The sequence below is a fragment of the Cavia porcellus genome, unplaced genomic scaffold, assembly GCF_034190915.1.
Source record: "Cavia porcellus strain 051 isolate PalLab524CR breed Dunkin Hartley unplaced genomic scaffold, mCavPor4.1 scaffold_5, whole genome shotgun sequence".
Lineage (NCBI taxonomy): Eukaryota > Metazoa > Chordata > Mammalia > Rodentia > Caviidae > Cavia > Cavia porcellus.
Window position 1 is genome coordinate 13,267,845 of NW_026947488.1, and position 16,587 is coordinate 13,284,431.

At 47.6% G+C, this 16,587-nt stretch overlaps 1 protein-coding gene across 4 annotated transcripts in view; it reads left to right on the plus strand.

Annotated features, from left to right (window-relative positions):
- The window catches only part of Stau1 (staufen double-stranded RNA binding protein 1), a 60,053-nt gene extending 46,830 nt beyond the window's left edge, over positions 1 to 13,223 (plus strand). For 3 of the 4 annotated variants that reach the window (XM_063248198.1, XM_063248200.1, XM_063248201.1), the window contains 8 exons: positions 4,068 to 4,298; positions 5,408 to 5,551; positions 8,252 to 8,398; positions 9,300 to 9,375; positions 9,562 to 9,881; positions 10,373 to 10,495; positions 11,166 to 11,251; positions 11,737 to 13,223. In XM_063248198.1, the coding sequence (XP_063104268.1) occupies positions 4,068 to 4,298; positions 5,408 to 5,551; positions 8,252 to 8,398; positions 9,300 to 9,375; positions 9,562 to 9,881; positions 10,373 to 10,495; positions 11,166 to 11,251; positions 11,737 to 11,752 (1,143 nt within the window). In that variant the 3' untranslated portion in view covers positions 11,753 to 13,223. The remainder of the gene's footprint in view (positions 1 to 4,067; positions 4,299 to 5,407; positions 5,552 to 8,251; positions 8,399 to 9,299; positions 9,376 to 9,561; positions 9,882 to 10,372; positions 10,496 to 11,165; positions 11,252 to 11,736) is intronic. The other variant, XM_063248199.1, reaches the window with a different exon arrangement.
- The last annotated feature ends 3,364 nt before the right edge of the window (positions 13,224 to 16,587 follow it).

Consider the following 16,587-nt stretch of genomic DNA (forward strand, 5'->3'; position numbering starts at 1 on the left):
CCTTCTGCCCCGGCCTCCAAGTGCTGTGATTACAGGTGTGTGCCGCCATGCCCCAGCCTGGTTGTGCATTTTTGAGGGTCACCACTAGAGTGATTGGTACTGTCATACTCTTATCATGTGGTATCTGTCTGTTCCTGTGTGGCTCACATTACTTTCGTCCATTAGTTTCTGTGCTCCTCGAGGGAGACCTTTTCCCTTTGTGATGATCTGTAAGCTCTGGGGAGACCCTGGAGGGCTGTGACCTGCTGGGTTCTTAAGTGGTTCCTGCGGTCAGTGATGATTCTGGCCAGTGCTGCCCGTCTCCGTAGGCGGTGTCACAGTGCTGATTTGCCGCGTTTGCAGGCCAGCATTCTGCTGTACAGAACAGCTTTCCCCACCCCTTCTTATATTGATCTGTTTCAGTGTGAGGTGTTGCTTTTTCCTCTACGCAGAGTAGCACTCTGTTCTAGTCACCATTTAATGTCCAGATTGCTCTTCAAGCTGGCTCCACAACCTTAGCATACCCTCACGAATAGCGGGGCATCAGGTTTCTTGAGGTGTGATTTACATACAGTGACAGTTGCCTTTCTTGCAGTTTGACATATAATGGTAACTGGAAGACGTCTGTTCCTCACTGATGTCAAGATACAGACTTGCACCCCGTAAGGTTCCCTGTGTCCTTTACAGTCAGTTGCTTCCTTCTGTCCTCAGCCTCTAGCAACCACTAATCTGAATTTTGTTTGCATTAATTTAGCCTTTTAAGAATATTACAACTTTAGGGTGGGGTTGAGAGACTCTCACTGTCCAACCCAAGCTGGCCTGGAACTCACAGCTTCAGTGGGCCTCAGCTTCACGGTGCTGGGATTACAGGCACTCGCCACAACACCTGGCTACTTACAGAGTATTTTTTTTTTTAACTTTGAGTTTAAAATTTAATTTCCTGCTGATTTTGATAAGATCAGTTTCAAATATGTGAGTATCTTATTTGTCATTTCTTTGAGTATCTTTTTATTACAGAATTTTGAAGGTTCTTTATGTATTCTGAATGCAAGTTCTCTTTATTCTCTTCTGGTACTGGGGACCTCTTTTCTTTGTAAGTGTAAAAGAAAAAAAAAAGACACCTTTGCAGTATCTTTTTTTTCTTTGTGGTACAGAGGTATGGTCGAGGTGCTGTGTTCATTTCTTCAGTTCATTCTTTCCGATGTTAACCGTGCACTGAAATGTGCTTTCTAGAGTCAGATACGTATCTTTTGAGTGCATAGTTCAATACATTTTGACATACAGTACATACAAAGCCATGACTCACAGTCAAGTTCAAGATACAGTTATGGAAACTCCCACTGGCCTCCTGTTAGTTTCTACTCAAAAGAAACTGCTTTCTGAATTCTGTCACCATGGATTAGTTTTCTTTGTAGATTTAGATTTTACATGAGTCCTTGTGTGACACTTTTTATATGTGATACTATCGTAAGCATGGTTTATTCCTGAGCTGTGCTGTATCTCACTGGGTGAATGTGAAACATTTAACTTAGGCGTTACCCAGTGATGGGCACTCTGAGCTCACACAGCTGGTATGAGTAAGTAACTGCCGTGAAACCCTTACATCGGTCTTGTGTTTGCATGTGCTCAGAATTACTGGATAGGAGGGTGGGTGTTTAACAGAAGTCACTCGTTTTCCACAGTGACCTCTGCTGATACTTGTGACATTGTCGGTTGCTGCACATGTCATCACTCAGCCACGCTGCTGTAAATGTTTTCATCATTCTGTGTGTGTGTTAGTGTTAGTAGTTTCTAGTAATGTTAATTTTAATTTTGCTGATGACTAATACCCAGAGCACATTTTCATGTGCTTATTGACCATTTAAGGATTTAATTTTGTAAAGTATTTTTCAAGTATTATTTGCACGGGTTTTTTTGTTTGGTTGTTTTGTTTTAGTTGCAGTTTGTCTTTTTATTACTGATTTGTAAGAGTTGTTTAAATAATACATGGGTATGGTGGCTCACAGCTGTTATCCCCGTACTAGGGAGGCTGAGGCAGGAGGATTGTTGGGAGTTCGAGACCAGTTTGGGCTACAAAGAGAGCTCAAGGCAAGTGAACTGCATAGCACCCCGTCTCCGAAAGACCAAAAAAAAAAGGTTGTTTATTCTGGGCAGAAGTCGTTGGACACACACAATCATTACTTCTTCCTCCATCTCCTCAAGGTGGAATTCGAGGGTGCACAGTTTTTTTTTTTTCTTCCGTGTGTTTTTTGATAGAATCTCATTGAATCACTAAGTTACTTTGCTTAAGCTGAGCTTAAAGTTGTGAATCCACCAAGTCTGATGATTCTTTCACTTTTTGAATGTTGTCTTCTTTTGATGCGGGATTTTTAATTTTTGAGAAATTCTGATTGTTTTTTCATTATGGTTAGTGTCGTTCAGTTTTGACTCTTTTTCTGACCTTAGGGTCATGAATGTAAAGACTTTGGACATTCATATTTAGGGTTAGGGCGAGATCAGTTTTAATTCATGACATGAATTAGAGGTTAGGATTTGGGTCCCATAGTCCCCCAGGCGGATGACTGGCTGCTTCTAGTGCTGTTTCAAAAATATTTTTCATTTGCTTTGGTACATCTGCTAGAAATCAAGTGACTAGATATCTGTGAATCTGTTCCTGTGGTTTGTTTCATTGATTTTTTAAATATGATAATAAAGCTGCTATAACTTTGTAAAAACTTCTTGAAATCTAGTAGTAAAAATCTTCTCACAGATTTTTCTTTCTTTTTTTTTTTTTTAATAAATGTGTCTTGGGTAATGTAGTTTGGACTCTTATTTTTCACCCAAGATAATGTGATCACTTTTAATATAAAGCTATATTTGTTTATATTTGTCCTTTTTTTTTCTTTTTAACTTTTTGTCGGTACCAGGGATCGAACTCATGACTGCCTGCTTGCAAGGCAGGTGCTTATGCCGCTGAGCTAAATCCCCAGCCCTATATTTGTTTATATTAAATTTTAGATTTCTATCCTGTCAGTTCAGTTTTTTTAAACGTGCCAAATCCCAGTGTTCTGAAAATAAAAGCTATCCTGAAGTGTCCCGTCCTGTCCCTTCTGTCTTCTGCGGAGGGCTCACGTTCATGCGCCTTCGTTTAGTGTGTCCTGCCCTCCATGCCCCTCCCCTTGTGCTGAATAATTGCATTGATTTCTTTTTTATCTTTCCTGTGTTCATTTTTGCCTAAACAAGCATATCACACATATATTTATTTATATTTCTATATTGGATGATAGCTGTAAAATCTTTGTTTTTAAATTAGGGTTAACGGTGGTGGTGGTGGTAGTGTGAGGAGGGCTCTCACTGTGTAGTGCAGGCTGACCTCAAACTCACAGTGACCTTCCTGCCTCAGCCTCTTGAGTGCTGGGATCACAGGTGTTCGGTATCCTGCCTGGCTGTTTGTTTTTTCTTTTCTTTGTTTTTGTTTGTTTGTTTGTTTCTCTCTATGTAGCCCAGGCTGACTTTGAATTAGCTACGTAGCCTTGAATTAGTGACCCTCCTGCCTCAACCTCTGCTTCAAGAGTGCTGGGATTATAAGCATGTGCCATTATGCTTAACTAGAGTTAACTCTTGTACTTAGATTATTTTTACTTGATAGCTGCTGGCATTTACTCTTTATGGGGCTTGGAGACTTTTCTCATCCCTCCTAACAGTTGCAGAGCAGCCAGTGTTTAATAGCACAGTCTTGATGGAGGGTCAGAGCAGACACACTTGAATTCTTTGTGCTGCAGGGACTTCTGGCTTTGCTGGGCCAGCTTCTTTTCTGTCAGGACAGCTGTGAGCCCACCGTCACGAGAACCACTTGATAGGGGACGCGTGTGCAAAAGCCTCTATTTCAGGCTAAACTTTTGGACTCCTATAGACTCAGGAACACAAAGCAGTTTGAACAGTACAAAGCAAGGGAAGGAGCAGCACGCGGAGGGCTCACGTTCGTGCGCCTCGGTTTAGTGTGTCCTGCCCTCCGTGCCCCTCCCCCTGTGCTGAATTTCATGAGAGGAAAGTGTGCCAACCAGTGTGCCCCACAGCTTTTAACAAGTGTCTGTCACGCTTTCACTCAGTCTTTCCCTCTGACACAGGTGGCCCGGGAGAGCGGCCCACCCCACATGAAGAACTTTGTGACCAGGGTTTCAGTTGGGGAGTTTGTAGGGGAAGGGGAAGGGAAGAGCAAGAAGATTTCCAAGAAGAACGCCGCCATCGCGGTTCTCGAGGAGCTGAAGAAGCTGCCACCTTTGCCTGCAGTGGAGCGAGTGAAGCCGAGAATAAAAAAGAAAACCAAACCTGCAGGCAAGGTGAGAAGCCGTCGCCGTGGGCGGTGGCCGGTGGCCGAGGTTAGAGGCAGGCTGCTGTGCCCGCGGCCCAGGGGTGGAGCCAAGGCCACATGCCAGGCCTGGGAGACCCTTGGCTGGTGCCACCCAAGAACCACAGTGAGGTAAAGACGAGGCACAGCCTCAGTCCAGTGGGCACGTGGCAGTCACCAGGAACGAGGTCCTGAGGTGCAGGAGGCGCCCAGGGCAGCTTGGAGCCACACTAACAGACTTAGCAGAGTAGCCTAGGGATTCCTTGCTCACCACCAGGAGAGGGACAGGATGCCATCTGGGGACATTCCGTTGTGATTTTTTAATAGTTTGATGTGTGTACCAGGATCCCTATTTTTCTTCCATACTCTCTAGTGTCCACCGGCAGCATCCTCCACGGAGGGTGCCGCTGGTGCTCTTAGGGTTCTCTTTCCATGGAGCATCAACTTGAGGCTTTTAAACTTTTAATGGTTTTTGGATTTTAAGTCATTGTTAAGAAAGGTACCCATCACAGTACACTTGGCTGTCTGTATCTATGGGTTCGTCACTAGGGCATTCATCTGATCTTGGGTTGAAAATATTTAGGGGGGGAAAACTGTGTCTGTACTCACCATGTAGAGCCTTTTTGTTCTTGTCATACCTCCCTAAATAATGCAGTATGACACCTCTTCACATGGCATTTATACTGTGTTACATGTTATAAGTAATCTAGAGATGATGGAAGTGTTCAGGAGGATGTTCACAGGTTGTGTGCTGTCTTATGTTGAAAGTTACTTAAAAAACAGGCATTGAGCCAGCACGCTGGTGGTATAAGCGGGCTGTTCCAGCAACTTGGAGTTTAAGGTCAGTCTGGGAAACACAGCAAGAGACCCTTACAAAAAAGCCTGCATTGGTGCTTGCTATTGATAGTGAAATACTGATATCCTGAAGCCTTCAGATCACCTTAGAATAATCACAGAAAGCTATAGAGCATTGCTTATATTTCAGGAAGGTTAAAAAAGATTTAACTAGTTACATAAATGTAAAACCTCACCTCCTGGCATATGCTGCCCTGAGGTGACCAGGCCTGTTCTGGGAGTAATCTCTACATTATTTTTCCTCAGTTACAGACAAGCCCCGAATATGGCCAGGGGATGAATCCGATTAGCAGACTGGCCCAGATCCAGCAGGCCAAAAAGGAGAAGGAACCGGAGTATCTTCTCCTCACCGAGCGAGGCCTCCCCCGCCGCAGGGAGTTCGTGATGCAGGTAGGTTGGCTTGGCCGTGGCTAGCTCTTCTCTGACCACAGTGGGCCCAGCTTGAAGGACTGCACTCTCCCCAGCACTGTGGGGTCCCCGTTGTGCCATCAAACACTGCTCGTAGGATCACTTTGCTTGTGGTAATGTGAGGACTTTACCCTGTGCACCCGTCTGGTCTGGTCTGGTCTGGTCTGGTCTGGTCTGGTCTGGTCTGGTCAGCTCAGCTCAGCACAGCACAGCACAGCACAGCACAGCCCGTGTCAGTAGGTAGGAGTAGACACACGCTGCAGGCGTGCTGGGTTATGGGTGAGTCATTACAGCTCCCCGAGGCCATGAATTGTTCTAATGGTGAATGTTACAGGTACTGTCAGGCTCTGTACTGTCTTTCCTGATCTTTGTATAGGATTTGGCGTGTGGGGTTTAATCTTAAGGGTGACCCTTAAGATTAGTATGGCGTGTTTCTCCTGGTACTCGGTTTATCAGCAGTCATAGCTTAGCTTAAGTGTGATCTGAATTTAATTTTGGGGTCGGGATGAAATCCAGTGCCTTGTATATGTAGCTAGGCGAGTGCTGGACCCCTGAGCTGCATCACAGGCCTCTTTTCTTTTTATATTGAGATAGCATCTTGTGAAGTCACCCAGGTTGGCCACAGATCCATAAATTGTGATTCTCTTGCCTTGGCCTCCTAAATAGTTGACATCGCAAATGTGCACTGTACTAACTTGTCCGTGTGTGTCTGTGTTAAATGAATAAAAGACTACAGTAGTCTCTTCTTTTAGGTGGTTTTGTTTTTCTGGAGTTTCAGTTACCCATGGTCAGCCTAAGTCTGAAGATACTAAAGGGAAAATTCCAGAAATCAATATTTTCTAAGCTTTTTTTTTTTCCCTTAAGTTTTAAATCGAGCACCGTTTGAGTAGCTGATGAAGTCCTGAGCCCTCCAGCTGTGTCCCACAGGAGTGTGATGCACCCTTGGGTTCTGCACACCTTGCTGTTACACACACCACCTGTTAGTCACTCAGTGGCTCTCTTGGCATCCCCCTGCCCGTCGGGGTGGTACAGTGCTTGTGTTCTCATGTAAAGTACAGGGCTTGGTGCTCTACAGTTTCAGGGCTCCACTGGGATTCTTGGAAAGAACCCCTGCAGATAGGGCGATTGCAGGTGTGCAGTATGTGAAGAACTGTCCCTTAACCTAGGATATTTCTTTTACTTGGTCAGAAGTTACGGAAAGGAGTGATCCTTCCATTCTTTAAGAAGTGGTAGCCTGGTGAGGAAAACTGTGTTTTGCCTGAGGTAAGGTGGTTGGTAGACAGCCATGTTGGAAGCAGGCTGAGACCAGTTCTTTGCAGGCCAGGGAAGGGCTTGTGACACAGGATTTTAGTTTCAGCAGCCAGGTCCCTGTGATCAGGACCAGCTTTGGAAGGAGGTTATATGTGTGCTGCTGAACGAGCAGAGCTAAACATGTTTGTAGATGGCACATGCCAATAATTCCAGCATTCTGGGAGGCCGAGGCAGGAGCATTGCAAGTTTGAGGCCAGCCTGGGCAATTTAGTGTGACCCTGTCTCCAGAAAAAGGAAGTGAGAGGAGATTGAGATGTCCCTGAGTACAAGAGCCATGTATCCAGTCCAAGCACTGCAGAACAAACCAGCCCAGCTCCTAAAGGCCCATGAGGGCAATGTCCCGGCAGGTAGACTATACACGTGTGAGTAGACACATACACACACGTACCATACGTGTTAATACAAATTTACCGATGCAGAGGGCGTGTAGCACACAGCTGCTTCTGTGTGATCCTACTTACTGTAAAGGTGCACCTGTGACTTCAGTGTGGTCACCGACAGGAGTGTTTCAGAATCAGCACAGGGCTGGGGATTTAGCTCAGCGGCAGAAGTGCCTACCTTGCAAGCACGTGGTCCTGAGTTCGATTCCTGGTACTGATAAAGAATCAGACAGCACATAGTGCTCTGCCGCTGTCCATTTTAGGCAAATGTCTAAATGCCGCTGTCTTTGACAAAACCATAGTTTAGAACTGAGGTTTGAGTTCCAGCATCAACACTAGTTGATGGTTTTATTAAGTGAAAGTTAACTATTGAAGACCTGACTTACTTGTAAATAGTGTGGGTGTTTTCTCTGCTGCGCTGGACAGGAAGTCTTTGGAGACTTGCAGATGTTCGGTTTTGTGTCCTGGTTACAGTGGGATGACTGGGCTTTCCTTGCTTTTAAGCTAAATCTGCACAGCCCTTTTCTCCCAACGCTTTAGACAGCATATAACAAATACTGTGCTAGGAGTATTTGCAGGTCTCTGATAGCGATCCTCTCACTGTGGCTGATTACAGACAGTCAGAGTGACACCTCTGGTCTCAAAGTTGGGAATAGACATTTCAGGGCCACCATCCTTATAAAATGTCTGTCATACAGATACGCTAGATGGGCTGACCCTCAAGAGCAGAGGTGACTGTTAAATGGATTTGTTAGGAGGGATGGATGCGAGTGCTGTCGAGCTCTGTGTTAGAGCAGTTGCACCATTACGTGTTCCAGTGGCCTTGTTTAATAGCCAGCTCTGAACTGCTGAACAGGCAGCCACTGAACTCATAGTCACTGTGTGTTCCTGTGAAGCCACCCAGCTTCTGATCTTCACTGGGCTCCTTTGACACACACCCATTGTTGCCTGGTCTTTACTGCCCAGCCTGTGTTTTGATTATTGTGTGCAGGTGAAGGTTGGCAACCACACTGCGGAAGGAACGGGCACCAACAAGAAGGTGGCCAAGCGCAACGCTGCAGAAAACATGCTGGAGATCCTGGGCTTCAAAGTTCCCCAGGCTCAGCCCACCAAGCCAGCACTTAAGTCCGAGGAGAAGGTGAGTGCAGGGCTGTCTTTGCAGGTGCTCTCCCCGCCTTACCCTGGGCCTCCGCGTCCTAGCATAAAGCCACTGTCACAGCAACTGTGGGGGCTCAGGAGGGGATGTGCGTGCTTAGAGCCCCGAGCCAGGCTCTGGGTTGAGCCCTTATTGTTCAGTATCTTTGTGGGCTGAGGATGCTTTGCTGGAGGGCACCTTGCTCCTCTGCATGTGTCGGATGGTGGGTAACGTGGCTTGAAATTCATGAGCAATTCGGTCACTTGTGCTTGCAAAATGAAGCTTAGGATACCTTGAATGCTTTTGTTAAGTGTGGGGTAATGAGGTGGTGCGGCCTTAGAATTAGGCCAGATGTACAGTTCCCATTAGGCATTCTTTTTCTTAGGTAAATTGAACATTAGATGAAAATAATCCCACACTGAAAAATTACTGGGCCAGGAATGACAAAGACTCAGTCTTGGATGTTCTTGCTGATGCCCTCAGGGCTGCTAGAGTATGGACAGGGAGAAAGGCACCACCAGGACCACCTTTTAATAACCACGACTCCCCAGGCGAGGTGGGTCCTTAGAGCCGCCCCCTTCCTCCCCCACCTGTGCCTTCTCCTTGGAAATGTCTTCTGATTTTCTGGTTGGAATCTTCCTGGCCATTTGAGTGGCATCCAGCTAGAGCTCCTTTCTCAACTCGGTGGCTCTGCCAGCCCAGCAGCACCTTGTGGTTCATGCTTCTGTCGTCTGTGAGTGTAGCACCAGCCACACACAGGGCCTGGGCCACAGGTCCCGGGGTGTGGGTGGGCCTGGCTGCCCAGGCCTCCTCAGGTTGGTTGGAGTTTGTGGTTAGGCCGCAGCAACACAGAGCTCGGCAGTTTAATTCATGCTCATGGCCTTTTTCTTCTTTTGTTTTTAAGACACCAGTAAAGAAACCAGGGGATGGAAGAAAAGTAACCTTTTTTGAACCTGGTTCTGGGGATGAAAATGGAACCAGTAAGTGTGCTTAATGCCATCGTGATCCTGAGTGACTGTGGCTTCACGAAGTGCTAGTAACTATGCTTCCTGGAGCTGCTGGCCGTGGGGTGTGGAGGGTGGGCAGCGTGGGGTGCACAGCACTGTGGCTTCTTTGCAGGCAGCAAATGTGGGGTTTTTTGTTCATCTGTGTGTGTCACTCCCTAGGTCATAAAGAAGACGAATTTCGGATGCCTTATCTGAGTCATCAGCAGCTGCCTGCTGGAATTCTTCCCATGGTGCCTGAGGTTGCCCAGGCTGTAGGAGTCAGTCAAGGACATCATACCAAAGATTTCTCCAGAGTGGCTCCAAATCCTGCGAAGGCTACGGTAACTGCCATGATAGCCCGGGAATTGTTGTACGGGGGCACTTCGCCCACAGCCGAGACCGTTTTAAAGAACAACATCTCTTCAGGCCACGTACCCCATGGACCTCTCACCAGACCTTCTGAGCAGCTGGACTACCTTTCCACAGTCCAGGGATTCCAGGTAACGGTTGGCCTGGAACTGGAAAGCTCTTGGCTCCGTGTGGCCATCTCTGGGCTCTTCTCAGAAAATGAGCTGTGCATCTTATTTTCAATACCAGATTGTAGCTGGGGGTGTGGCTAAGTGGGTGGGCGCTTGCCTGGCCCATGTGAAGCCTTGGGGTCAATATCCAGCATGATGGAGGGCAAAACAAAGGAGCAAAATCAAGTTCTATGGGAAAGGGATGGTGGAGGAAGTCCTTGTCCTTGGTGGTAACATTTCCAAACCCAAGCAACCCTAAAGACGGCCTCTGCCAACTGGTAACCCGGTATGCGTCCTGAGTGAACTTGGGCTGACGGTTGACCTTTAGGGAAGGACATGACTCTTTGCGCCCAGGGAACCTGCAGGCTCAGGGTTGTCCCGAGTGGCATGGCAGGTGTGGGGCCACAATCAGGTGGACCTGCCCTGCCCCTCCTGCTCACCATCCTGGCCTCAGTTCTTTTTTTCCTCTTTAGGTTGAATACAAAGACTTCCCCAAAAACAACAAGAACGAATTTGTATCTCTTATAAATTGCTCCTCTCAGCCACCTCTGATCAGCCACGGTATTGGCAAGGATGTGGAGTCCTGCCATGATATGGTAGGTCAGGCTCCCTGGGGGGCTGGCCGGGTCAGCTGGATGGTTCCGTGGGGCGCTCCCTGGGTCAGCTTGTCACTGGCCTCAGAAAGACAGGAAAGGGTTCTCCTGCAGATGGACTGAGGGCTCAGCTGACCCGGTTTGGAGCTCGCCTGGGCCGCCCTTCCTGTAATGACATGAGGGTGTACTGGGCCCGGGCCCATCCTGACCAAAGGGGCCAGGGAGGCGCGCAGGTCCATGTCAAGCAGCTGAGAAAGCCCCTCATGTTGGTTTCTGTTCAAGCAAAGTTGTTACAAGAAACACTAAAACTGAGATAAGACATTAGGGCCACAGACCTTGCTGTCACATAGTCCTGTGATGGACTGTAATCCATTCACCTGGTTGTGTCTCTGAAGAGAGCACAGTGACAAGGAAACACGTGATAGCAGGATAGGGAACTTGCAGTCTGGTTCTGTAAGGTTAAAAGTACTAAAGGAGGCGCGTGATAAAATTAACAGGCTTTATTCCAAGAAATAACTGGGTAACTCTTTAAAAGAGTTACCCAGTTAAAGTTACCCTTTAGCTCTTTAAAGGAGTTGCCCATTTCCTTGATGACTGGACATTCACGCTGCTGTACGTTTTGCTGTAGCCCCAAACACTGGCTTGGTTTTACTTTTCTTTCCATTCCTTCTAGGCTGCACTGAATATTTTAAAATTGCTGTCAGAGTTGGACCAACAAAGCACAGAGACGCCGAGAACAGGAAACGGCCCAGTGTCTGTGTGAGTGAGCCCCGAGCGGCCCCCTCCCTTCTGTTCCCCTGCCCCAGGGAAGTGCTGCCCAGGTGCTGTCGGGCCGGGCCGGTCCCCGGAGAGCAGGGTGTGTGCTCTAGCAGGGCATGCATGCGTGCTCGGGGTTTAATTTTAAGTAAGCAGCACCTTCCACAGTTCACAGCTGACTTCAGGGTGGAACATGTCGACCCTTGCTGTCTGCGTCCTCCCCTCTTCCCCGGGAGCTCTCCCCCCAGGGATCACACTTTTGGTTCCTACGTATTTCTTCATGCAAAATATCAACATAAAATTAACTTACTGTTTTTCCCGAGATGACAGTTGCCACACTTTTTACTGAACACTGTATCCTGGAAAAACTCCCGTTATTAACCAAGGCCTGTAGGATCAGACTTCCCAGTGTTTGCCAATCTTATTTGAATATTAGCTTAGTTTCTTTTCATTTTGAAACTGGTGTCATTTTTGTTTTTTCTTTAAAGGTGTGGGAGGTGCTGAACCTTTTCTGGCCATGAACCATTATAAAATCCAACATATATACTGAAAATACTGAAACTGCTTTGAAAATTTGGGAATTTCTGATACCTCCAGTGGGCCGAGAGACACAGTGGGTAAGAGTGTGGGCAGCTGTTATGAAGACATGGACACACCTGGCACCGTGGCCACACTCCCCTGTGAGTGTGATCCCCACACAGAAGCAGCCGGCATGGGGAGGAGGGGCCTGCCCAGCAGCCTGGCTCATCGGGCAATCGGCAGCGCTGTGCCCAGGGCACCCCAGTGCTTTGGCAGTGTTTCCCCCTCCCGAGTGAAGAAACGGAAAGCATCCTGGCTCACTCATACCCTTTGGGACAACTCTGGACAGCCACACCGGAAAGAGGCCTTAGATTGGCCCCAGAACTGAAAGCACCAGAGAATCAAATGCTTCCTACTCAGTGTAACCTGATCTTTCTCGCGTGCTCTGGCCTGACCACCTCCTGTAGTGCCCACACCGTAAGCACTGCTTTCTCTTCCAACAGTGATGCATATTCTAAGTTTCATTATTTTCTTTTGATTGATGACACTATAAAATTTTCATTTGAGGGTTTCTCAATTGTATCTAGTTATATAGCACAGTTTAGAAACTTGTCTGAGACTGACTTTATCAATAATCTAACCGGCAGAGATCATATCCATGTGTATGTGGTTATACATTTTTATTTTATTGGACTAACCCAGGACCATTTCAATGATGCAATTGCGTGCCCTCTGGTATAGCTAAACAGTCCTGGACTTCTCGCCAGCTTTGGCAAGGTCTCCCACAGTTGTATAAATCGGACAATTTAGGAATTTTAAACTTTAGATGATTATTTGGTCCTTTTCTATTTTATTTTTATTTTTGTTAATGCAACAGGACTTAAATGAACTTTGATCCTTGTCTTAAAGATTATTAAAAAATTAAAATTGTGTCTATACATACGGCTTGTGAGGATGTAGCGTTCACTACTACCCTACAGGACGAGAGCTCCATGTAGTGCATCCAAGCCTGCAGGTTGATTTTCCTTGAGTGCTTGATGCTGTTAATGACATCTCCATGCAGGGCTGGAAGAACGACTGTTTTTATATGCAGCTGTGTCACTTTTGATGTGCGAGTGCACACAGAGGTGTGTGCATGGAGGTCTGATCTGGTCCAGGTGACAGGCACGGTCGCCTTGCAAGTTAAGTACCGCTTCCACTCACTGTTTACGCTGGAACATTTTCTCCCCATGGAATGTAAGTAAAAAGTGTTTGTCACCAATAAATGGTAATACTAAACATTTTTGTTAATTTATTGTCAAGTACCACTACTGCTAGGTTGGTCCCCTTCCATCTCACCCTCCCCGTTTTTATTAAGAAAAAAATTTGTAACACTTGTGTTTCCATCTGGGCAAAAGTCTGAAGATTTAAAGTAACTTTATATCAAAGCATTGATCAATAAACTGCTACTAAAGAAGTTCTTGGTCCTGGTGAGCAGTAACTAAAAGAAAGATGTGAGGGAATGCGGTGTGCGGCAGGGCCATCTTGGGGAGCTAGCTTCACCCTAGCCCACGAGGGCTGCGTGGCACAGGGCAGAGCGAGGTGCCCCTGGCCATGTATCCTGACCTGGCTGTAGGCTTCCCGGGTTTTCTGTTGTTTTTCAATTTTGAAGGCACCGGACAGAAGCTGGGGGGGTGGGGTGGCACACACCTGTAATGGCAGCATTTGGTGAGGCAGGAGGACTGCTGCAAGTTGAGAGCCAGCCTGCATTACATAGTGAGGCCCTATCTCAAGCAGATAGGTGATTATAAAGGCATTTTCTCTAAAGCCAACCCAGGGACTGCCAGACTTACAGAAATGCAGAAGGCATGCAAGATGCCAAGGGAGAGGCAATGCAACATTTTGAAAACAGTGAAAGGAAAAAGACATTTTACAGCTTTCAGAACACACCGTCTCATGGCTTGAAGTGTTCCTGCAGGCAGTCGGGCCCTAACTTTGACGCATTCAGCGGAGTATGGCGAGGCGGGTACTGGAGACAGGGTCTCTGTAGTTCAGATTGGCCTTGTACTTGGGGCAGGCAGCCCCCCTGACTGCCTCAGCCTCCCAAATGCCGAGAGTATAGGTACGTGCCACACAGCTGGTGTCTTCTTTGTGTGTATGACTTTGTAGATGGCCCAGGCTGACTTGGGTAGTTTACATCAGTTTTGGACAAGTAGAGTGGAAAGATGATAGTTTGAATGCCGTAACAGCCTTTGTGTTGGTATTTTCATCTGCGGACCCATTACTTTTAAGAATTACTTTGAAATTGCAAAAGTGTGCTTTCACTGATACCGCGCACACTCTCACTCTTCCCGCTCCATCCCTTCTGTCCTTGACAGTCCCGATCAAGAAACCAACGCTGCCACTCCAAACCCAGGTCCTGGGCAGATCCGAGAGCTGTCTTGTGCTGGCTTGCCCTTTCTTGGTCCAGTGGCCTGCTCGAAGCCTCTGGTCACCTCCTGCTGTCTTGGTCAGTCTTGCAGGCTTGACAATGAGTGTGCAGGCCTTCACCACCTCAGTTGAACTATTTTAGTGTTTAGTGCACCTGTCTTGCATTTTGTGACTGTCACTACCATCATCTCCATATCACTTTTTCTTACAAACGTGAAACTACACCCTTTACACAGTGGGTCCCATTTTCTCCTTCCCGGGGGCTACCATTTTACTTTGTAGTTCCTGAAGATGAGCTGGCACCTGGGAGAACTCTTAAGTGGAGGCGCTCAGTCCGGGTCCCCTGGTCTGTCGGGCTGACCTGGTGCTTGAACTTGCTGAGAGCTGCTGCTGCTTGCCACGTAGTACCAAGAGGAACCCAGCATACCAGAACGGTGCCAGGAAAGTCAGCCAGGCTGGAGACCTCACGTGAGGCTTTAACTTGCGTGTAAACATAACCTGCCTGAGAAGTGAATGCAGCCATCTGATCTGAGGGACTAAATGAGAAAAATTTCCAAACACAAACTGTGGATTTGCTGAGCACATAAGCATTGATAGGCTGGTGGAGAAGTTAGTCTGTGTGTGTGTGTAAGAGAGACAAGGTCTCACTGTGCCTTTCAGGCTGGCTTGGACTTGCAAAGATCCTCTTGCTTCAGCCTCCCAAGAGCTGGGATCACAGAGTACACCACCCCGCCTAGCTCAGCTTTCTTAAAAAGATGGGGTAAGAGTTTCAGTTAGTGAAGCAGCACAGCCATCTTCTGGGACTTTGCTTGCTCCTGTGTACCTGCACTGATGTGTTTAGCATAAATTAAAACAATCTTTAAGATAGCACATTGGCTTTGTAATCATTATTGTAATTTCTGTTAACAAAATGACCCGTTTCATATTTTGGAAATAACTCCCTTTGTACATTCCTTCACATTCATCAGAAGCTGCCTGACACAAACCTAGGCCTGCAGCTACAGTGAAACCATGTGGGAGGCACCGGGAGGCTGGATTCCAACATCAGTCTTAGTGTGCTCACCTGCTTACCTCCCTGCTGGGACAACCGCATTTGCATCGCTGGCCCCAATGGCGGTAGGGAGCTGGGGCATGGACTCTAACCTTCTTGTCCCAGAGCCTGGTGAGGCGCAGGCAAGATAACAGGACGCTCTTCCCTCCCATGTGGACCCGGGGAGCTCATGGCCAGTGTCTTGCATTCCTCAGACTACAGAAGCAGCAGAGACAGCATACCTTTGGTGTCACTGGGCTGCGTGTGCACCAAAAGTCTGTCACGACCTCTGCGTCCCCTTGGACCGTTCTATAGTATCTGCTTCCTGTGTGGGCAGCCAGGGACATATGCCTGAGGACCCTTGAGATCGATGGCCTGGGGCTGCAGTTTAGAGATGGCTTAGGCTTTTCCCTTGGCTGGTGTCTGTACCATATGCTTAGTATATACTCTCCTGGTAGGCTGAAGTTACTTTTATGGCTTGTTGGATTTATGGACAAAAACACTGTAAACATGGTTGAAGGCTACAGCTAAGAGAGGTCTGCACTGGCTTACGTTTCTGTAGCCTCAGGCCTTGCATGTTCAGCAGGATGGAAGGAAAAGCTCACCGCAAAGCAGGTCATGCCGTGCTGACCTACCTCTCCTGACCACACTGCTACCTGTTACCAGAATTCACAATCCAATCACCATCCTAGCACATGAGACTCTGGGGGGCACTTTAGATGTAAATGGTAACAATGACCAAGATTCCTTTGGGTGGCGGCACCTGTCGTTTGGCAAACTGGATTACAGATACTGTACCTCAGCTGGCTCTGGAGCACCTGGTTGAATCCACAGCCAGTCTGTCCTTTGGCTTTCTAAGCACTGTGTTGGGACAGTGGAGAGGACTAAGGGTTAGAGGCACAGATAATATCAGATGCTTAGCTGGCTGGAGACGTGGGGGAATGCAGGGTGCGCGGCAGTGGGCTTTATGTCTGCCCCCTAGGGTGCCCCCTTTGAGAGCCATCTGGCCAAGGCCCATGGACCAGAGTCAAGGAAAGAAAGTAGAAGGGACTTTTCTTGCTCCTATGTGTAGTTGGCTCCAGCTTGCTGAGGGGGACGCCAAGCACAGATGTTCCACTGGGAATGGCAGAACTTGAGGGACTCACTGCGAGGATCGGGTTGTACTGTATCAGCTGCCATTTGCTGCAGAAACCCAGACGAGCCTTCTTCCTGGGCCAAACCCCATCTGCAGTTTCCCAACTGCCATGCCCATCCAGCTCAAGGACCCTTCCGCCGCTCTTCTGGCAGGGTCTTCACACAGACGGCGCTTGCCTGTTGCCCAGATCCTCTCACATCACGGTTTGTAAGGGAATAAACCTACACAGGTAAATTTGTTCGTCTA